Below are 21,739 nucleotides of genomic sequence, written 5' to 3'. Positions count from 1 at the left end.
ACGTTTGTCAGTAACTTTGAAAGGCGATCGCAGAATCTAAGAAGAGAAACAAAACAAGATTTTTATTGCATCGAATGGTAAATAAAAACTGTCAATAGAAACCGTTTTTATGTAGCACAAGAGATAGTGCCACATTCAAGTATCATTCTCTGTTAGCGTCTGCTGCCAAACAACAATACTGGTTTGGCCATGGCCAAGCCAGTATCATCAAATAGCCAAGCTGTTATCCATATAACCGAACTACAATTTTTTTTTACCTAAACTCCCAGATTCAGTGGCCTTACTGCCACACTTTGATGCATGCCCATTCGCATATGTATGCATAGACCATGCAAAATAAGCAGTTATTATAGATTTTTTGTACAGTAATACTATCGGTTACACTGCCAGGAGTGCCAATTTAAGAAAGTATGGGGGGGCAAGTTCTTTCAGTTTTTTTAATGATAATACATAAAAATGTATGTTCAAAGTATAAGGGGGGGGGGGGGTAGTAGAATTCATGCATTGAAAATTTCCCTTTCTCCTGCTTTCCCCGAACTGGTGTCCCTGTTTACAGCACATCAACTATTCGGGAGGAGCTCAGTGGCTCGTTTTGTGGGTGGAAGGGTCGTTTGAAGCTCCAAGTAGTGAATTTTGCAACCAAATTTTGTGTTAGTTTTTTTCAGATTACTTCGGTAGGGGGAGGAGTTATTTCCTAGATTCTTTCTTGTGGAGGATAAAGTTTAAACTAAGTGTACACTATGGATGTCGAGGCCATGACATTTCCCTTCTCATTGCAGAAATATTTTCTGTGTAAAATAAAAAGATTAAATGTAGTTGCAAGTGAACTAGTCTGCATAACTTGGCATAGGTTTAAGGGACGGGGGGCATCTCTTAGGAAAATAGTATGTATAACGATATTCCCGCCTTTCAAGTTGTAAAAATTTTACAAAAAATGATCTCTGGTGTATCAGGTACACTGGTCCTCAAAATAACATTTTCTGGGGGTGCTCTTTCTTAGAGGTGACCATTGTTTCCGAACTGGTATTAATTAAAAGTTAGTCCCCAGCGTAAAGGTCGGGGGGCTAGTAATGCAGGATCTTCTACTGCTTTCCTGTCATACATAAATGGGGGGGGGGACAGTATTTATCGGTGGCTTTAGTCCCCATCAGGAGGATATACAATAATCCTGAGTATGGTATCACAAACTGACAGAGATGATATTCAAACAAATAACTTCTTCAAATGAAATTAAACAGTGTCAGAGTGACATTAAAATTCATATTGAAAAGAAATGATTATTGCGATGATCGCATATTAGGGACGCTGCCACCTCTTCTAAGCTCTCCACATTTTACAGTAGAGTTTCAACTTAATATAGATATTGATCATACTTTAAATAAAGAATAACTTTAATTAGTCCAAAGAATATGGAACTTAGGGGCTGGTAGTCCCCCTCACATGCAGTATAGATTTTATTTGCTTCAAATTTTAACATCGCTCTTTAATTTCTCTCTAAATATCTGATTAAAGCAAATTCTGTTATTTACTTTTATTTCCTTTAAACAAATAATGGAGTAAGCCATAGGCTTGCCGTAATCTATCTACAATAATGCAAGAATAATGAATGTCACACCAGGATGCGCAAGACATGTAATTCCAATTGAACAGGAAACGAGCAAGGTTCACGAAAAATGTGAACCTCGACATTTCAAAAAAGGACTTAATTCTATTTTTCAATAATCGCAATATGCGATTACAAAATAGTAAAAAAGTTCATCTTTGTAAAAAATGTTACTACCTAGTTCAGTCGAGGCATGTCCACATGAATAGCTTATGTCCTTGAACAATGCGTGATGATAATAATGATGATCAGTACGATTTCCCGTTCATATGTCTGGACCTTCAATCTTTAAGGGAATTAAATAAAAAAACAAGTTTTTTTTAACTGTTTTAAGTTTTAATGTCGCTCCTTACTTTCAGTTTCTTACTTTCAAAAAAAACTTGTTTTTTTTTATTTAATTTCTGAACGTTTTTGAGTTAATCCATGTTTTGATTTCGGCTCTCCGCAGATGAATAATTACAACAAAATTTGCATATTTTTTTTTTTTTTGGCTAAATGGCTTTCTCATAGTTTTGATAGAACGATTTTGAGAAAAAAAGAGCGGAGGAGGAAGCCCAGTTGCCTTCCGTTTTTTTTGGTTACTTAAAAAGGCAACTAGAACTTTTAGTTTTTTTACGAACGTCTTCATTAGTAAAAGATATACGCAACTTACGAATTAGCTTACGTAACGAACTTCTAGATTCGTATGTTTTTATTACGTATATTAGGGGGCTTGTCAATACCTCGTTCTTTACACTAAAGCTTAAATTTTCTCCAAATACCTTAAGAATGACCCCTGAATCACAAAGGCCGTAGAATAAATAGTTGAAATTACTAAAAATACTTTAGCGTAAAGAGTGAGGTATTAGAAGGAGGTGAACCCCTTATATGCGTAATATTTTCTTTCGTTTTAAGTTTTAATGCTGCTCTTTACTTTCAGTTGAAAAAACTTTTTCATATTTATTTTTTCATTGTTTTTTTAAATAATGCCTATATGACAACTCCTTATATAGGAAGGGTCCTGGTCTTAAAAAATATAATGCACTGTGACCACATCACTCTTTACTGCTTATGAAATAGCCCTAGATCTCATAATTTATCATCGATTGAACTTTCCCAAAACTTTCTGCAATGGACCTGAAAAAAAAACATCTAGGGAAATATTCGTGTTTACGAAGTCCACGCTAATATGTATGCTATGATAAGCCTCCGGTTTGAACTATGAAGCTTTATCAATGCAGGGGAAAACGTCCAGGACAGATTACTTGGACAATAGTTCTATTCAGTTCTGCTTATCTATTTGGAAGGGGCTTTCTAAGACTGATATGATGCTGGGGTCGGGAGACGACAAAAGTTTTTCTGTTCAAAATCTAGGGGGGAAGAAATATTTATTTATTTTTTCCATAAAAATACCGAAAAAAGGGATTTCCAATGAAAATGCAAAAAATATATTCTTCAAAATATAAACGGAGGGGGGTAATTGGGGGGGGGGAGCACTAGCCCCCTCCCACCTTATCCATGATTGACGCCACTGCCTGGCTCTGCGACTCATGCTGTAACAATATTGATTATGCATTTTCCTGTGTTTGGGACTACACAATTTGTTTAAAAAATAAAATAAAATGGATGCCCCTACCACACTCACACTTGTATGTAAGATCGACTTTCCCTCAACTGCTCCACGCACCTAGCAAAATCTTAGTTTTTTATGATTTTGTTCACAGTATTTAAACGGTGTTTCATGTTATTAATCTCCTTTTTTTCTCTTGTTTTGGGCCACCCACGAGTGTTGGATCAAAGTAGTTTTTGTAAAATTTAGTAGCTATAAGATACTTACAAGAACTAGTAACGACAAAGTTTATATTTTTTCATTAAAAGAGACTATGAAAGCAGTAGCCTACTGCTCCTCCACAGCACAAATAGGTATCTCTTTATTAATGTTTCTTGTGCAACGAATTATGTTATAAATTATTTTATTTTTTTCGCTGAGAAATTTTAGATCCATATGCACGCCCATAATTATCCAGACTAGTTGAAACAGCAGACAACATACTTCACGTGTCATGTTTTGCTTCACGCGAAGATTCTTATGTCGTGCTCTTGGAAACAGTTTCCACCATTGCGACAGAAATAATTGTACATATTGAAATTTGCTCTGACTAGATAAGCTAACTGAACTTCAAACTAACTGTGTATTCATTAATAGATATTATTTTAAATCCCGGTTGAATATTAGGAAATTCCAATATGCAACTAGATATCTTGCAATAGGAAGAGATAAAACTGTTTAGTTTGAAGATTAAACAGGTACTATATAAGAAAGTGGAAGGAATTGAGAGGACCTGATTCTTTAATCATGTTTCGTTTTATCATATTGAGTGTTCTCATAGCCAGTGCAGTAGCTGTTTGCCCTGATGTCACAACAAAACCTGATTTTGACCTTGGACAGGTTTGAAATTGTTTTAACAGCGTCTTCTTTAGATAAAAATGGGCCAATGACTTGACTGAACCGCCAATCAAATACTCAGTTCAGACGGAATAACTTTACTTCATCTAGTTAGGTTTGATCGGGTTGCGCCTGAATCTCTCTACTTTTCACTCAGTTCTCGTGAAATAACACCAGTAATGGTATTCCTATTTTCTTAGGTGGGGCATGGACCAAGCCCTTAGAGAAAATGAGTGGAAAATCCATAGCTGTAGTAACTAAATGAACGTTTTTAGTTTTGACGACTAATCCATATCTATTAAGCCTTAAGAGCCCTTTTATGCACCTACAATAAAACTAAATGAATGATTCAGTACTAAAATGAATAATATTTTTCCATTTTCTATACTTAAGCGTCAATATCCGAAATGATGTCTCAGTACTCCTTCTCCAGTAAGTTCTTATATTTTCATATAACCTATTTTTTTCTTTTCTTTTTAATTGGCCTCCGTGTCCAAAACAGATCCTATTTATAAGCTAAAGCCCAATATTTCTTGTGCATTCATGACATGGGCGCTCTTAACTGTTTTTGAAAACTCATAATTATTTTATTACAATAGTGATTCTGGAACCTTATAATTGGAAGTAAGGGGTTCAAATATAGTCGCTTACCTTCTGGAGTATTTACTTCGAAAGTTAATATCCTGGAGTTGGTACACTTTAATATTGAGCAGTCCAGCTCTTATTCGCTTATAATAATATGGCTAAAAATTCTAGTTCTGTAAAAACATATCGTCTGTTTCCAGTAATTAGACTGACTTTCAACAAAAAAAAAAAAAAAAAAAAAAAAAAAAAAAAGAGAGAAGGAGAGAAAAGAGGAGTGAGATTGAGACTCAATTTTTTTAGTTCAAGTTTTTATTTCAACATTCACAAATAAATAAATAAATATAATACAACACTTTCGCGCTGGGGAAAACCTACGAGGGTTTGTATTCACGTGAATTTCCACATATCTACTTACCTATAATAACCTCCCCCTGGTACAAATCTCCTATTTTCTCCAAATGCATCAAAATGAAAATTTTTAGATAGCCAATTTTTTTAAATAGTCCCAAGATAAGATAACAAAAACTTCGTTGTCAACATACCCCTCCCAAAGAACCAGGGGAAGGGTTGTAACCTATTCTGTAGGGGCATGTAAGGTTCTTATGGAAGAGGTGGTCGTATAAACTTTGGAGGGGACTCAAACGATTAGAACTTGAAGCTTCTAATTCCCCTTTTAAGAGTCGAAGTGATCCGTTGGTGGCTAGATCTCCCTTCCTCCTAACTTTCCTTTCCTCAAATGCGTCCGATCGAATTTTTATGTATGTAGCCATATTTTTCAAAATAGACCAAGGATAATATAACAAAACTCCATGGATACAACATTCCCCCCCCCCAGAATCTGGGGTAAGTGTTGTAAAATGTGCACTGATGGCACACAAGGAAGGGATGGTCGTATAAACTTCGGAGAGGGTTTATTCAATTGTAAGTCTGAATTTCTAGTGCCCCTCTTAAAAGTCAAAAGTCATCGGATGGCAACTAGCCCCCTCCCCAAGGCCTTTCTCCCCAAATTCATCCAAACCAAATTTTTATTTAGCTATTTTGTTCAAAATAGTTTAAAGATCAAATAATAAAATTCCCCAGGGCTGGCATATTCCCCCAGAGCTCAGGGGCAAGTGTTGTAAGCTATGCCCCGGGGGCATACAAGGTTTTATGTAAGGGGCGATCGTATAAACTTCAGAGGTGGCTCGTTTGATTGGAAATTAAAAGTTATAGTTACCTTTTAAGAATCGTCTAAAGTAATTGAAGGTTGTCTACCCCCTACGTCTTCTCCTCCAAATACATCCGATAAAACGTTGAGATAGCCATTTTGTACAAAATAATACAAAACTCAAGTTATTATAAATTAGGGGTTTAGAGGTCCTCCATAGCACCCGGGACAATAATTTTAACTAATGTAAGGTGTAAGTTCTTGAGCATCAAAAGCGATCAAGAAGTAACAAGCCCTCCACTCCTTTTGCCGTTTTTCTCCAAATGTATCTTATCAAAATTTTAAAATAGCCATTTTGTTCAATATAGTCCAAAATTCAAGTTACTATAACTTTGGGGTTGAAAAATCTTGTCTGGAAAGGACGATCCTATCAACTGTGGAGATGCTCATTCGATCAGAAATTAAAACTTCTAGCTCTTCTTAAGGATCAACAGTGTTTAATGGCCAACTGGCCCACGCTCCAGTTTTCCAGAGGGCATCCGGTCAAAATTTGGAGATGGCCATTTTGTTCAAAATAGTTCAAAGGCCAAATAACTTTTTTTCAGGGTATGGCACGCCCCAAGCCCCAGCGGGGCTTGGGGGGTACCCACAAATATTTTTGTTCCTTTTAAGATTAATTTGCCTATCCAACTAGAGCTTTACTCGTTTTGAGATTCATTTATGTTAGTATCTGTTGTATGTTTTGTTTGCTAAGATTCTTTATCTAATTTCTGTTCGTTTTGGGTTTCATTTATTCTTTAATAGTGATTTCTAGTTGTTTTGAGTTATTGTTTGAGTTATTGTAGGTTTTGATTTTTTTCTGATTTTATTTTTAATATGGCCTTTACTTTACTTTAGAAAACTTCTTTTTCCGCAAAGTTTTTTTTTTTAAATTAATAACTATCTAAACACACAATCTACAAACTAAGTTTATTTAGTCTTTAATTGATCTCTGTTCAGTTTTGCTTAATTGATTTTTAATAATATATTTAATAATAATATTTTTAATAATATAAATGTTTTAATAATATTAATCAGTTAAACATAAATCGATGATTTTATAGATTAATAATGTTTAAATAAATACAAAATCAATACAAATTTTTTATTAACTGTTTGTGAAACTGCCACTTCCTGCGGCGCATACCCTACAAAGAGTAATCTACTATTAATAGTGTTTCATAAGGTCCTATTCCTGCGCATGCTTAGCTATCCAGCAACACCTAGGCACAATCCTTACTTACCAATCATAATTTACTTCGTCTTTCATAAGATTGGTACAAAGTGATATTGGCTTGAAATTTACGTACTGTTAATATTATTATTTTTATGGTCAGATTGACAAAACTGGAGTGACGCTCAGGCCAAACAGGCCTATTGCCTCCACTGGTTCCCTTGAAAGAAAGAAAGAAAAAAAAAATATGCCAGCAATTGCTACGGGGCCATTGGTGCCACCTTTTTTCTATTCTTTTTCTTGACTTTCTGTTTTTTCACCTAATTCTTTTTCCTGTTTATTTATTTGTACATCCTTTTTTTGTTGAAATGTCTTTCTTCTTAGTGTGCATCTTTCAATGTTTATTCACATAGATAAGAAAATTTTCCGATGCACAGTTTTCTGTTCTAATAGCTTTAAATAGAGCAAGATACGACTATGTTTCTTATATAACATGTGATGACAGAATGATATCTGAGACATATTGTATAATACAGATTCTACGAAACAAACTTTAGTTACAAGTGTTAATGACTCATTTTTGGCTTTGGGTGCCAAATACGACAGTTATGCTCTCAGCCAATAATTCAGAGGGAGGACCAGCGGCTGGAAGGTGACTGAAATTAGTAGTAGTAGACCCTATTTGTGCGTAGTACTCTTAGGGCACTGCAAGAAGGTTGCCACCACTTACCCCAAAAGCATTTACGTGAAAGGCTTTATTATCTTCTTATGTGAATAATTCTGTCCCTTTTTTTAGTATGTCGGAGACTGGTACGAAATCCAAAGGATTGACACAGTCTTTCAATCTGATTCATTTTGCGTTAGAGCCAGATATGAAGCATTGAACGGTAAAGATTTTTTTTTCAATTTGTTCTAACGTCTTTGATTAATCCTCATAAGAAAATGGTCAATGATATTGTTCCAAAGAAATTTTACAGTGTTTACATTTTGTTTGCTAAGTATGAGCTCACGTGAAAAGAGTGTTGATTCATATTTTAGTTCAATCTGCGAACTAAACACTGTATTTCAACGTTACCATTCAACCGTCATTTTGATCTTTTTTTTTAAAATATCAGTTATTAATTTCCAAATAACAGGAGCAAAATAAATTTTATTAAAGAAAGTTAGGGTCATAAGTTTTATATTTAGGTCTTATTTTGTAATAAGAGTTTAAATTAAATGTTGTTCAACCAATGGTGATGGCTCCGAACAGAAATCATCAATACAAAACAATGCAAATGATAAAATAAAACATGGTCAATTGCTCAAATGCAGGGCGTCTACCTCAGATGTTATATTTACTCAGATTGAATTCATACCACATTTCATCAGGGTAAAATAAATCTTTCTCCGGTCAATATCTTTTAATATTCAGAAGAACGTAATGAAGCCAGATGAACGAAAATTTTTCGGACCAAGCTCTGGAATCTCATTTGTCTGCCTTAACTTTTTTCTATAAAATATTAACGAAAAATTTTCTGGAAAGTTTATCGTCGTTATATTTGAATCTTAATATGTATGGGTAGAAAGGTTTCATGTTTCCTCGCTCCAAGGCAAAATTTAACTTCCGTTGAACCCAAAAGAATACCACCTAAATTAACCTTGTTCAGAAACTAGATGACGAACTGATATGTGATTAAACGGCAAGAAGAATGAACCAGAGGATTAACATAGCTGGGGAAAATAAGAAAGGCAGGCCATTACATTTTGAACGTCAGAATAAATAAAATTAACTTGGTTACGAATCATCCATATTTTTTAAAGAAAACTGGGGCCTTGGCAAAGAATCTAACCACGATGAAGCATAACATCATGAAGACCTAAGCAGGACGGGGTGGGGGTGTCACAAGGAATAGTCTAAGAGAAACTGGAAATTCACGGGGGGATGAGGGGATTCGTCTCCTCCTCAATACCTTGCTCTTTACGCTAAATTGTTCTTTGTAATTTCAAGAGCTATTTATTCTAATTCAACAGGTCTCTTTGTTAAGCTTCAGTAAAGTTCTTTGCAGAGAAAATTTGAGGTTTATTTTCTCAGTAAAAATAATTGGTTGTCACAAAGAAACATTAGCATTTCACGACTTGTCCCTCGACAAGAACTATTTCTACTTAATTACGGTTGAAAAAAAACGGTTCACCGTAAGAAATGGCGAGTTTGATGAAATACCTTTGTTATTGGTACCTCAATAACAGAGCTACCGAAATTTAATTGTTCGAGCCGATTAGGTAGAAATCTACACACAAACAAATGTATCTTAAACAATAAGAATAAACCGAAGATTACATTTTATAGGAAAATGCAGTTGTGCAGTTTTTGGTAGTAATGAGTGCAAAAAAAAGTTGTTGAATAATCAACATGCCAAATTTTAAAAGAAGGAACGTGGGTGAGTTGTATTTGGAATCAACAGATTGTTATTTTTTGAATTTTTGCTGACTGAAAGTATTGTCAAATCTTACTAATTAGTTTTTCTTATTTATGTTCACAGTTTAACGTCACATCACTGATGAAAATGGTGCTACTGCCCACGAAACTTCACAATGTTGAAAAAAACCTAAGGAAAGCGTAGTTATGGAACGAATAGACTTCAGTAGAGTCAAGTTAGGGAGTAAATATAGTTTAATTTGATATCTCTGCAGGATCGTTTCCCGGATTTGTTTTTTTTTTTGGGGGGGGGGGCACAAAAGGATTTTTTGAGAGGGATAAGTTTTACTCAGAAAACCCTCAGAAACGCCAATAATTTGTTTATATTCTTTTTTGTTACGTTTTAAGACTCCGACAAACATTTCGGAAGTAGGCGGGGGGGCTCATAACCCCTAGCCTCTCCTGGATACGGCCTTGTGTCCTTGGTACCTAAAAATCACCAATCCTAATGAGTCTCACCAATCCCGTTAGACTGACACATTTTTCATGAAAAAGAAATATATTCTTCAAAATGGGACTTAAAAGAAGATTGTACCCTCACCCCCAGGTCGTAACTGTATTGAATAGCATAATAGTAGTTTTATGTATTTTCTTTAATTACAGAGCCTGGGACTTTCAGCATATTCAACAGCGCCACTAAACCTGACGGTGAATTTATTACCATAACTGGAACTGGATATCAGACCAACACAAGTGCCCCAGCATCTTTGACAATCCAATTTCCTGGACGTAAGTAAACTTTATGAAGAGGTCTACTTGGAAGCATAATTCAACTAAACAGAACAACAAAGAGAAAGAGCAAAAGGAGAGAGAGAGAGAGAGAGAGAGAGAGAGAGAGAGAGAGAGAGAGAGAGAGAGAGAGACTTTTTATTATTCCCCCAAAGGCACTTTGGCCTGTTCAAAAGGGGAAAAAAAAAATTAAATAATCACTTACTCACATAGAGAAGATCAAAAAGGAGAAGAAAAGAAAATATAAATAAAATAAAAACTATAGAAAATGAAACTCAATAGACTAATAGATTGAATAGACTAAATTAATTAAGTAGATCAGTAGATAAAATAGACCCCAATGAAATAACACACACACATATATATATATATATATATATATATATATATATATATATATATATATATATATATATATATATATATATACTAGCTGTTGGGGTGGCGCTTCGTGCCACCCAAACACCTTGTTGGTGGGGGCGGTTCATGCCACCCCAACACCTAGTTGGTGGGGGCGCTTCGCGCCCCCCAAGCCCCCCCGCGCGCGTAAGTCGTTACGCGACAAATTGCTTTAAGACTACAGTTAACTTGAGATGTTACAGTTTGGATATGATTTTTGATTTATTAGATTTTGTTTATATAATACTTATATAAGATTTAATGGTAATTTGTACAAGCAAATTGTGGGAATTCCCATGGGGGGGGGGGGAATGCCAGCCCATGTACAGCTGACTTGTTTTTAAGTCAACTAGAATATAATTATATGATGGATAAGAATAATCTCAATAATTTAAAATATGTTTTGTCAAATAATAAAAGATATTTAGATGATATTTTGGTCTTAAATTGTAAGGATTTAAATTGTAAGGACTTTTAAATAAATACCAAAAGAATTATCTAGAAATACTTAGGGAATTTTTTGGTTAATTTCTTAGGTTCACAAAAAGTTGATGCAGCGCCATCTATTTTGTGAATTGTATATCTAAATGAGCGGATGTTTCAAAAATGGCCACATGGTACTGATGAAATTGGTAATTGTTTTAGTTCATTCATGTTTTTCGCAAAGAGTTAATATTTGTGATTTGGTAAAATTTATCACATTTTGTTTACCTTCTGCTGCTAAACAGAGGAATATATTAACAGGATAAGCTTGTTTTGGTGTTACTTGGTTGTTCTACATTTGCTTGTTTTTTTTTCATAAGCATATATTTTGGGGGTGATACCTGACACGGGGATACCATAGGTATTCTGTGGTAGGCACAACACTTGACTGGGTAGAGAACTTAAAGTGCCGAAACTCTATAGGCAAGTGTATTCTCCTGATGAGCCCTTGTGTTGGGTTGTTGCCTCTGAATTATTTGTCTTTATTGTTTTTATTGTTTGGTAAATGACGACTTTTACTTACTGACGACATGACTGCCTGTCCATGGATTATTCTTTATGGTTGATTGTGTATGGCTATGCTGTTTGACCTGTGTGATTGTATGGATGAGTAGGGTTAAGGCCTCATTCAAGTGCTGGTCTATATTAATCACTAATTTAGGAAAACAGTCTTCCTTTTTTCCTTCTGTCTCCTTTTTTTTTTTTTTTTTTTTTTTTTTTTTTTTTTTTTTTTAATGTGTTTGTGCTGTTGCATTGGTGATTTCTCTTTTCGTTATATATATATATATATATATATATATATATATATATATATATATATATATATATATATATATATATATATATATATACTAGCTGTTGGGGTGGCGCTTCGCGCCACCCCAACACCTAGTTGGTGGGGGCGCTTCGCCCCCCCCCCCCCCCCCAAGCCCCCCCGCGCGCGTAAGTCGTTACGCGCCATATTAGTTACGCGCCATTGTAGTTGTGTCCCTATGTCCCACCTGTGAATATAGATAGATATATATATATATATATATATATATATATATATATATATATATATATATATATATATATATATATATATATATATATATATATATATATATATATATGTTTTTAACTACGTAAAACTCGCGAATATACAACATTCTTTGCTGTCCCATTGTCTGTGCATATAAATAGATTGTCAGGTTTACCGACTCTTGAACATGCAACATATAATGGTCCATGGGAAAACAATCCGTATTCAGATCTATACCTCATGATTCTAATGATTGCCCTTGAGCTTTGTTGATGGTGATTGCTAATCGACCATTCCCTGAGTCGCCATCGTCATTTATATATCCCCCTGTGCACCCCGGCGTCCCCTTTGTAGTTATGTCCCTGTGTCCCGGTCGTCATTTATATTCCCTGTGTCCCGGTCGTCATTTGTGTCCCGGTGTTCCAGTCTGTGATTTCTCTTTGAGTGTCCCGGGCGTCATTTATATTCCTTGTGTCCCGGTGTCCCGGTCGTCATTTATATCCCCCTGTGCCCCCCGGCGTCCCCATTGTAGTTGTGTCCCTGTGTCCCGGTCGTCATTTATATTCCCTGTGTCCCGGTCGTCATTTGTATCCCGGTGTCCCGGTCTGTATATACATTCGTTTTTTAGTTTTGTTTTTCTCCTTTATTTTTTTCCTTTTTTCTTTTTTTTCTTTTTTAGTTTATTTAGATTTTTAGATTTTTTAGTTTTTTTATTAGTTTTTAGTTTTTTTGTAGTTTTTACCATTTTTTTAGTTTTTTTAGTTTTTTTTTTTACTTATGTCCTGGTCGTCATTTATACTCCCTGTGTCCCGGTCGTCATTTGTGTCTCGGTGCTTTGTTGATTGCTAATTTATATTATATTTATATTTATATTTTTTATATTTATTAATATTTTTTTAGTTTTCTTTTTCTCTTATTTTTCAGTTTTTTCCTTTTTTTTAGTTTTTTCTTTTTTAGTTTTTAGTTTTTTTTTTGTTTTTTACCTTTTTTTAGTATTTTTAGTTTTTTTAGTTTTTTAGCTTTTTTAGTTTTTTTATTAGTGTTTAGTTTTTTTTTAGTTTTTGCCTTTTTTTAGTTTTTTCAGTTTTTTTTAGTTTTTAGTTTTTTACCTTTTTTTAGTTTTTTTTAGTTTTTTAGCTTTTTTAGTTTTTTTTCTTTTTAGTTTTTTTTTGTAGTTTTTACCTTTTTTAGTTTTTTTTCTTCTTTTGTATTAGTGTGAAATAATTCAGACGTCATATGCGGACAAACACGACGTCACTCGACAGACAGACAGACAGACATAACCCACAAACAACTTATTTTTATATATATTTATTCATATTTTTTTAGTTTTCTTTTTCTCTTTTATTTTTCAGTTTTTTCCTTTTTTTAGTTTTTTTCTTTTTTAGTTTTTAGTTTTTTTTTAGTTTTTTACCTTTTTTTAGTTTTTTTTAGTTTTTTTAGTTTTTTAGCTTTTTTAGTTTTTTTATTAGTTTTTATTTTTTTTGTAGTTTTTGCCTTTTTTTATTTTTTTCAGTTTTTTTTTAGTTATTAGATTTTTACCTTTTTTTAGTTTTTTTTAGTTTTTTAGCTTTTTTAGTTTTTTTTCTTTTTAGTTTTTTTTTGTAGTTTTTACTTTTTTTAGTTTTTTTCTTCTTTTGTATTAGTGTGAAATAATTCAGACGTCATATGCGAACAAACATGACGTCACCTGATCCACAGATCCACACACAGACAACTTATTTTTATATATATAGATATATATATATTTATAATAGTTTCTAAGAAGGCAATGAATTTTTCATAACTTTTTGAACAAACCGAATGAGTGGCACCTTCAAGCTGATTGGGGCGTTTTATTCCATACAATATGACTCGCAATTAAAAGACTAAAATCTGACCTTACACAAGGAGTAAAAGGAACTTGAATATGATTTTAGTATTGCGAAGATTATGATTATTCTGGTCAGAGGTGAAAGATGGCGAAACACTTAGGGGATGGGGGAGGTCACCATGAAGCTGAAAAAAAGTAAAACATGCACACAAAAGAATATACAGTGCCTCGAGATCAAGTAATGTGATAACTCTTGAACAATTAGTTTCCTTAATGAGGTAATTAGCTTTTTTGTAAACCTTAGAAAGTGGTTTTAATAATGAAGGAAAGGTTGACATCCATACTATTGGACAGTAAGAAACGTAAGATTGGATCAATCAGCGAAAAAGGATTTCCAAAATTAATCCAGGGAAACTATGTTTAAGTTTCCTTAAAATACCGAGACTCCTGCATATTTTCATTGGAATCAAATAAATGTGACGTTTGAAAGACAAGTTTTTATCAGCAAGAATGCCCAGAAAACGAACATATCGATCTTTAGATCTATGACTTATCCCATTTGGCTGATTAATTTCTAATAACTGGGGTTAAATCTGAGAAACATGTGAAAATATAAAAAAAAAACTGGACTTGGAATAATTTAGGGTAAGATAATTAGGGTAATTGAAGCTAAGATTTGCAATTTCCCGAAGTGCCAAGTGTGCTGTCATCAGCAAAACAAACAAGGACATCAGAAGATGGCGAACTATAGTTGGCACTATGGGCAAGGGAAGGTTTAGGATGACAGAGTCTACAGCAATTAATACATCATATTAATGTCGATGTTCACCGGTGAATGTTCAAGTTTCCTTTTTCTCTGCTTTGATTCAATTAGCTTTACGAGTCAGCCTTCTAAGTCTGCTGCAAGCTGTGATGGTAAAAGATAAGGTTAGGTCAGGTTACGTTACGTTAGATTTGATTCTAAATACCAGAAATGGGTTAAAAACGTAATCTAAGCTAACTTAGCCTAACCTCATCTCACATCGAACCAAACCTAATCTATTCTATAATAACCTGTCATCATCAAACCTTATATTAAGTTGTCTATTGTAACCAAAACCATACCCGTGTCAGTGGACATTTGCAACTGACACTTATTTATCGTAAATAACCCCTTTATTCTTTAAATAAAGAAGTAGTTGTTTTAGGGCACATACTCCAGAACCACAATGTGGATGCACGTTCCGTTTAATTTTATATAAAAAATGCCGTATCCTGACAGCCGTTATAATATTTAAAAAAAAAGGGCATAGTAGTTTGCTGCATCGACTAATAAGTGAAAGACTAAAGGATATGAGAGTCTGTTTAATTATTCGTGAATAGATGTGACACTAGTTTTCGATGATTTCTGAGGATGAAGGATGACAGATTGCCGAAGATTGTCCTTTTTGGTCAACCGTCTTGGGCTACAAAAAATGCAGGTTGTCCTTGTGTGGGTTGGGAGGATGTCTTAAATAAAGATTTAAAGGAAATGGGAACCTCCTGGGAGGGTGTAAAGAGCAAGGCCTTGAATAGATTAGGTTGGAGGAGGAGCGTGCGTATCTGTGTTGGCCTCAGGTGGCTAGGTGCTGCAGCAAGTTATTAGTAGTAGTAGTAGTCGTATATACACTATATATATATATATATATATATATATATATATATATATATATATATATATATATATATATATATATATATATATATATCTATATATATAAAAATAAGTTGTCTGTCTGTGTGTCTGTCTGTCTGTCAGGTGACGTCATGTTTCTGTGTTGACTGACGTCATCAAGTTAGTTGTCGTCATTTTTGCTACGATGGTGACGTCATTCAAGATATTTAAGACATATGTTCACGTAGAAATCTATTAATGTTTAAGTTTAAAAGACTGATGAACTTACAATGGCAAAAGCCGATGAAGATGCTCAAAGAGTCTATGCCAAAAAACTTGTTGCTGATAGAGAAAGTCAGAAAAGAAAGCGTGCCGAGGAATCAAAAGAACAGCAAGGAAACAGGCTTGAGGCTGATAGAGAAAGAACGAACAGAAAGCGTGCCGAGGAATCAAAAGAACAGCAAGGAAACAGGCTTGAGGCTGATAGAGAAAGAAAGAACAGAAAGCGTGCCGAGGAACTACCAGAGCAACGCGGAAGCAGACTTGCTGTTAAAAGAGAAAGTGAAAAAAGAAGGCGTGCCGAGGAATTACAAGAACAGCAAGAAATCAGGCTTGCTGCTGATAGAGAAAGTAAGAAAAGAAAGCGTGCCGAGGAATCACAAGAACAGCAAGAAATCAGGCTTGCTGCTGATAGAGAAAGTAAGAAAAGAAAGCGTGCCGAGGAATCAGAGCAACCTGAAAGTTATCGCCTTAAAATGCCGTGAATTGTTTCACCAATTTGTCGTTGATATGTATGCTAAAATTGAATCAGAACGTTTGCTATATATCCGCCTGAATCAGACCAAGCTCCGCTCTGAACAATACATTCATTTGCGAGATGCAGTTATAAATGACGGTAATACCACAAACGTTGGAAGATTAACAATTTTACCTTCGTCATATGCTGGCAGTCCCCGTCATATGCATGAATATGCTCAAGATGCTATTGCGTATGTTCGTCTCTATGGTCGTCCAGATTTATTTATTACATTTACATGTAATCAATCTTGGGACGAGATACTGCAGCTTTTACTTCAAGGACAATCGGCGGTTCATAGGCATGACATTACGGCCCGTGTCTTCCGGCAAAAGTTGAAATCACTGATAAACTACATAGTAAAACTTGAAGTGTTTGGGTCAGTGCGATGCTGGATGTACTCAGTGGAATGGCAAAAACGAGGTTTGCCACACGCACATATACTAATCTGGCTACATAAAAAAATTACTTCGAACGAAATTGATGATGTGATTTCCGCTGAAATACCTGATAAAAATGTCGATAAGGGGTTACATGATATTATTGTAAAAAATATGATACATGGACCTTGCGGTGCACTGAACGAAAATTCACCATGCATGGCCAAAGGAAGGTGCACAAAGCAATATCCTCGACTTTTAGTATCAAACACAATTACTGGCAATGATGGTTACCCACAATATAGAAGAAGATCTACTGAAGATGGCGGTAAAACAGCAATAATAAAGAAGCGTAACGGTACCACCATCGAAGTAGATAACCAGTGGGTTGTTCCATATTCCCCATTATTATCAAAAACATTTAATGCACACATAAACGTTGAATACTGTAACTCCGTAAAGGCAATCAAATACATATGTAAATACGTCAACAAAGGCAGTGACATGGCAGTTTTTGGCTTGCAGCCCGAAATCAAAGATTTCGACGAAATCGTACAATATCAGGCTGGAAGATACATAAGCAGTAATGAAGCTGTTTGGCGAATTCTTTCATTTCCGATACATGAACGTAGTCCAGCTGTTGTTCACTTAGCGGTACATTTACAGAATGGTCAACGTGTTTATTTCACGGAAACCAACGTGCAACAAAGAGTCCTGAATCCACCGGATACAACATTAACAGCTTTTTTTTCGCTTTGCAAAAATGATTCTTTTGCAAAAAAACTGCTGTATACTGAAGTGCCTTCGTATTACACGTGGAATACTAAAAATAAAGTATTTGAACGGCGAAAACAGGGTAAGTCAGTCGACGGCCAACCTACCATCTCCAAAGATACCACGATAGGAAGACTCTACACCGTTCACCCCAATCAACATGAATGCTTCTTTCTACGCCTGCTTTTGGTGAATGTACCCGGTCCGACATCCTTTGAGTATTTGAGAACTGTAAACGGTACTATACATGACACTTACCGTAGTGCATGCCAAGCTCTGAATTTATTGGAGAATGACCAACACTGGGATAACTGCATCAATGACGCGTGCGAAACGTCAACCCCAAGTCAAATTCGTGCATTGTTTGGCATCATTTTAAGAACTTGCTCTCCATCAGCTCCTACAGAGTTATGGGAAAAATATAAGTCAAAAATGTCCGAAGATATACTCCATCCGTCAGATATGACTTTTGATTTTACATCAGAAATTTATAACTACACTTTAGTTATTATAGAAGATTTGTGCGTACGTATGGCAAACAAACCTCTTCAGGATTTGGGAATGCCTTCACCTAACCGTATCGCTGCTGTTTCGACATGTGTAGAATTGGATCGTGAACAAAGTTACAGTACGAGTGATCTATTGTCGTATGTACAAAATAACATTTCCAAGTTAACGTCGGAACAAAAAGACATTTATGATACGATAATCCATTGTGTCGAGAACAACGTTGGAGAAATTTTCTTTTTGGATGCGCCAGGAGGTACTGGTAAAACATTTGTGATAAAACTGATTCTGGCATCAATTCGATCAAAAAATGATATAGCGTTGGCAATTGCGTCGTCCGGAATAGCCGCAACATTGCTGCCTGGTGGAAGAACTGCTCATTCCGCTTTGAAATTGCCTCTGAATTTGCATTCTACAGAAACTCCCACGTGCAATATTTCCAAATCATCTGGGATGGGTAAAGTATTGCAGCAATGCAAACTTATTATTTGGGATGAGTGCACAATGGCACACAAAAAATCGCTCGAGGCTCTGGATCAATGCTTGAAAGATTTGAGAGGGAAGTCGAAACCCTTTGGCAGCACATTAATATTGCTTGTGGGAGATTTCAGGCAAACATTACCTATAATACCTAGATCAACTCCTGCAGACGAAATGAATGCTTGCCTGAAAAATTCAAATTTATGGGCACACGTAAAAATATTAAAATTAACTACAAATATGCGTGTCCGATTGCAAAACGATGACTCTGGTCAAACATTTTCAGATCACTTGCTGGCAATTGGAAACGGAAAGCTCCCAGTAGAATCAATTTCAGGACGTATACAACTACCTGCTGATTTCTGTAATTTAGTGACGTCCAAAAATGAATTGATTGAAAAAGTATTTCCGAATATTCTAAAAAATTATAAAAATAATAAATGGCTAAGTGAAAGAGCGATTCTCGCACCCAAAAATATAGACGTCCACGAAATCAACAATATTGTTTTGACCAAGATTCGAGACCAGGCAGTCCTTTACAAGTCAGTCGACACAGTTTTGGAACCAAATGAAGCGGTTAATTATCCATCTGAATTTTTAAATTCCATACATCTTTCAGGGTTTCCACCACACGTGCTACAACTAAAAATAGGCGTACCAATAATACTTTTAAGAAATATAAACCCACCAAAGCTTTGCAATGGCACTCGACTTGCCGTAAAAAAAAAACAATGGAAAACCTAATAGAGGCCACAATCTTGACAGGGCCTTTTGAGGGTGAGGCTGTTCTTATTCCTCGCATTCCCATGATTCCAACGGATCTGCCTTTTCAATTTAAAAGATTGCAATTCCCAATTCGATTAGCATTTGCAATCACCATTAACAAAGCTCAAGGTCAATCATTAGAAAAATGTGGTATAGATCTTAATACTGATTGTTTTTCCCATGGACAATTGTACGTTGCATGTTCGAGGGTCGGTAAACCTGACAATCTATTTATATGCAGCGACAATTGGACAGCGAAGAATGTTGTATATTCGCAAGTTTTACGCAGTTAATTTGTATTGCATCTATCTATCTATCTATCTATTTAAAAACGAGTTGTGTGTATGCATGTTTGTTTGTTTGTAAAAAGAGCGTTTGCATATGACGTCATTATTAGTACATACGGCTTTGTATATGCACAGACAATGGGAAAGCCAAGAATGCTGTATATTCGCAATTTTTACGTAGTTTGAAACGCATATATAAATCTATCTATATTCACAGGTGGGACACAGGGACACAACTACAATGGCGCGTAACTAATATGGCGCGTAACGACTTACGCGCGCGGGGGGGCTTGGGGAGGCGCGAAGCGCCCCACCAACTAGGTGTTGGGGTGGCGCGAAGCGCCACCCCAACAGCTAGTATATATATATATATGTATTTATATATATGTTATTTTAAGAAGGTTTTGATTAATGAATAACTGCTAATAGACCTACTTAAGTAACTCTTTGGCACAAAGTCCGATGTATGCATAATGCCACTGATATATGATATACCAGCATTGGTGATCGGATGAAAAAAACGGGTCTAATGTGAAGTGACACACATGGCAATGCTGGAACATGAGTCAACTGATACGTAACTAAGCATTTGAGAGAATGGTACTTGAAGTACCATATACCAACCACACAACCAAACAAGTCTTAAAAAGATTAGAAAAAATTAGAAGCATCAATATTTAGATGACTATGGATGACTATGGATAGACCCGCAAAATCAATCTTTCAATACAAATCCCACTGATCCAAAATTTCAATAATATAAGGTATGTTACCTTTGTTTTTTGGAATAAAAAAAAATACTAATGCGTGCGAACTGATCCACATAGAAATGCTGGCACATGGTCATCTTATGCATACCTAATTATTTGTGACGATGGTACTTAAATTTCCAAAAAAAGAAAACGAGATTTGATTGTTGGAGTTGGTAAAGTGAAAATTTGCACAACCATATATATTAAAAAAAAAATAGAAAAAATTAAAAATTCAATTCTTAGTGGAAAAGACCTATATATGCAATTGTACGGTCTTTTATATTGCGGATAATAAAATAAAAAAATGTGGGTATCAGCAGAAACAAAAACTGGAAATATATGACATCAAAAGACTTAAAAAGGCGTAACTTTCCTTCGAAGGTTTAGTTTTCTTTGGGAACTAACCGATTGCTCATGTTTGAATTTAGAAGAATAAAAAGCGTTGTCAAATTTAGCTAATTAATCCAACTTAATATGAAGTGTTTTCACATTTCAACCTAGAAATACTGACATACCTATAAAACGGGCTTAAAAACTTCATAGTTTTAAATCGCAACTTTCAGGTACGTAGAAAAAAGATTGGCCCAGCGGCAAAAACGGTTTTATTCTGATGTCCTCGGTATTTAAGGAGGTTTTCCTCACTAAGAATAGTTTCTTTTCTAGAGCCAATGGGATCCTATCTTGTTCTTGACACGGACTATACCACATATACGACAGTGTATTCTTGCGATGTTATTCTTGGAATTACAGTGGAGCAAGGCTGGCTTCTTTCTCGTACCAAGACCCTATCAGAAGACGTTATTAAAATGGCAATGGAAAACTTTGTTAAATTTGGTGTTGATACTAATCAGTTTAACCAATACTATCAAGGAGACGACTGTAACTATGATTTCCCGGAAGCATCTATTAAGAAATAAATTGACTAACAAAATTGTTTGCTGCCTTTATATAATAAATCTTGTTTTGGTATTTTAAATAATTCTTATCTACGGAGTTAGTTTGGTGCAGCTGTCAAGAGTAATAGTTAAAAAGATAGAATATAGTTTACTTTGATGCAAGGAAAACATTCTAAGAAAACAACTCTAGAAATTCTCTAAGAAAGACTATTCTTATAAGTTTTAAATAAGTTTATATCATTCTCTAAGAAAATATCTCTAAAATTTTTCTAAGAAGGACTATTTTCCTATATTTTGAACTAGTTTATATTATTCTCCAAAAAAACTTCCCTAAGAATTCTCTAAGAAAGATTACTTTCCTATGTTTCAAACAAGTTTATATCTTCCTCTAAGAAAACATCTCTAAAATTCTCTAAAAGGGACTATTTTCCTATGTTTTGAACAATTTTATATCATTCTCAAAGAAAATATCTCTAAGAATTCTCTAAGAAGGACTATTTTCCTAAGTTTTGAACAGGTTTATATTGTTCTTTAAGAAGGAATCTCTGAAAATCCTCTAAGAAGGACTATTTTTGTATTTTTTGAATAAG

At 34.8% G+C, this 21,739-nt stretch overlaps 1 protein-coding gene across 1 annotated transcript; it reads left to right on the top strand.

Moving 5' to 3' along the window:
* The first annotated feature begins 3,842 nt into the window (after nucleotides 1–3,842).
* LOC136025241 (apolipoprotein D-like) lies at nucleotides 3,843–21,232 on the top strand. The gene is made up of 4 exons (XM_065701074.1): nucleotides 3,843–4,031; nucleotides 7,770–7,860; nucleotides 10,035–10,160; nucleotides 20,917–21,232. Exons 1-4 carry the CDS (start codon nucleotides 3,939–3,941, stop codon nucleotides 21,168–21,170), a joined length of 564 nt encoding a protein of 187 aa, XP_065557146.1. The 5' UTR covers nucleotides 3,843–3,938; the 3' UTR covers nucleotides 21,171–21,232.
* The last annotated feature ends 507 nt before the right edge of the window (nucleotides 21,233–21,739 follow it).

The sequence above is a fragment of the Artemia franciscana genome, chromosome 3 (genome assembly GCF_032884065.1).
Source record: "Artemia franciscana chromosome 3, ASM3288406v1, whole genome shotgun sequence".
Taxonomy (NCBI): domain Eukaryota; kingdom Metazoa; phylum Arthropoda; class Branchiopoda; order Anostraca; family Artemiidae; genus Artemia; species Artemia franciscana.
This window is presented reverse-complemented; position numbering and strand designations above follow the sequence as displayed.

What these genes read in the sequence shown, in the direction of transcription:
- LOC136025241 (XM_065701074.1), top strand. Translation starts at nt 3,939, where the DNA reads ATGTTTCGTTTTATCATATTGAGTGTTCTCATAGCCAGTGCAGTAGCT. An exon ending in CTGATTTTGACCTTGGACAG is followed by an intron (nt 4,032 to 7,769) that starts GTTTGAAATTGT and finishes CCCTTTTTTTAG; the next exon opens with TATGTCGGAGACTGGTACGA. An exon ending in CAGATATGAAGCATTGAACG is followed by an intron (nt 7,861 to 10,034) that starts GTAAAGATTTTT and finishes CTTTAATTACAG; the next exon opens with AGCCTGGGACTTTCAGCATA.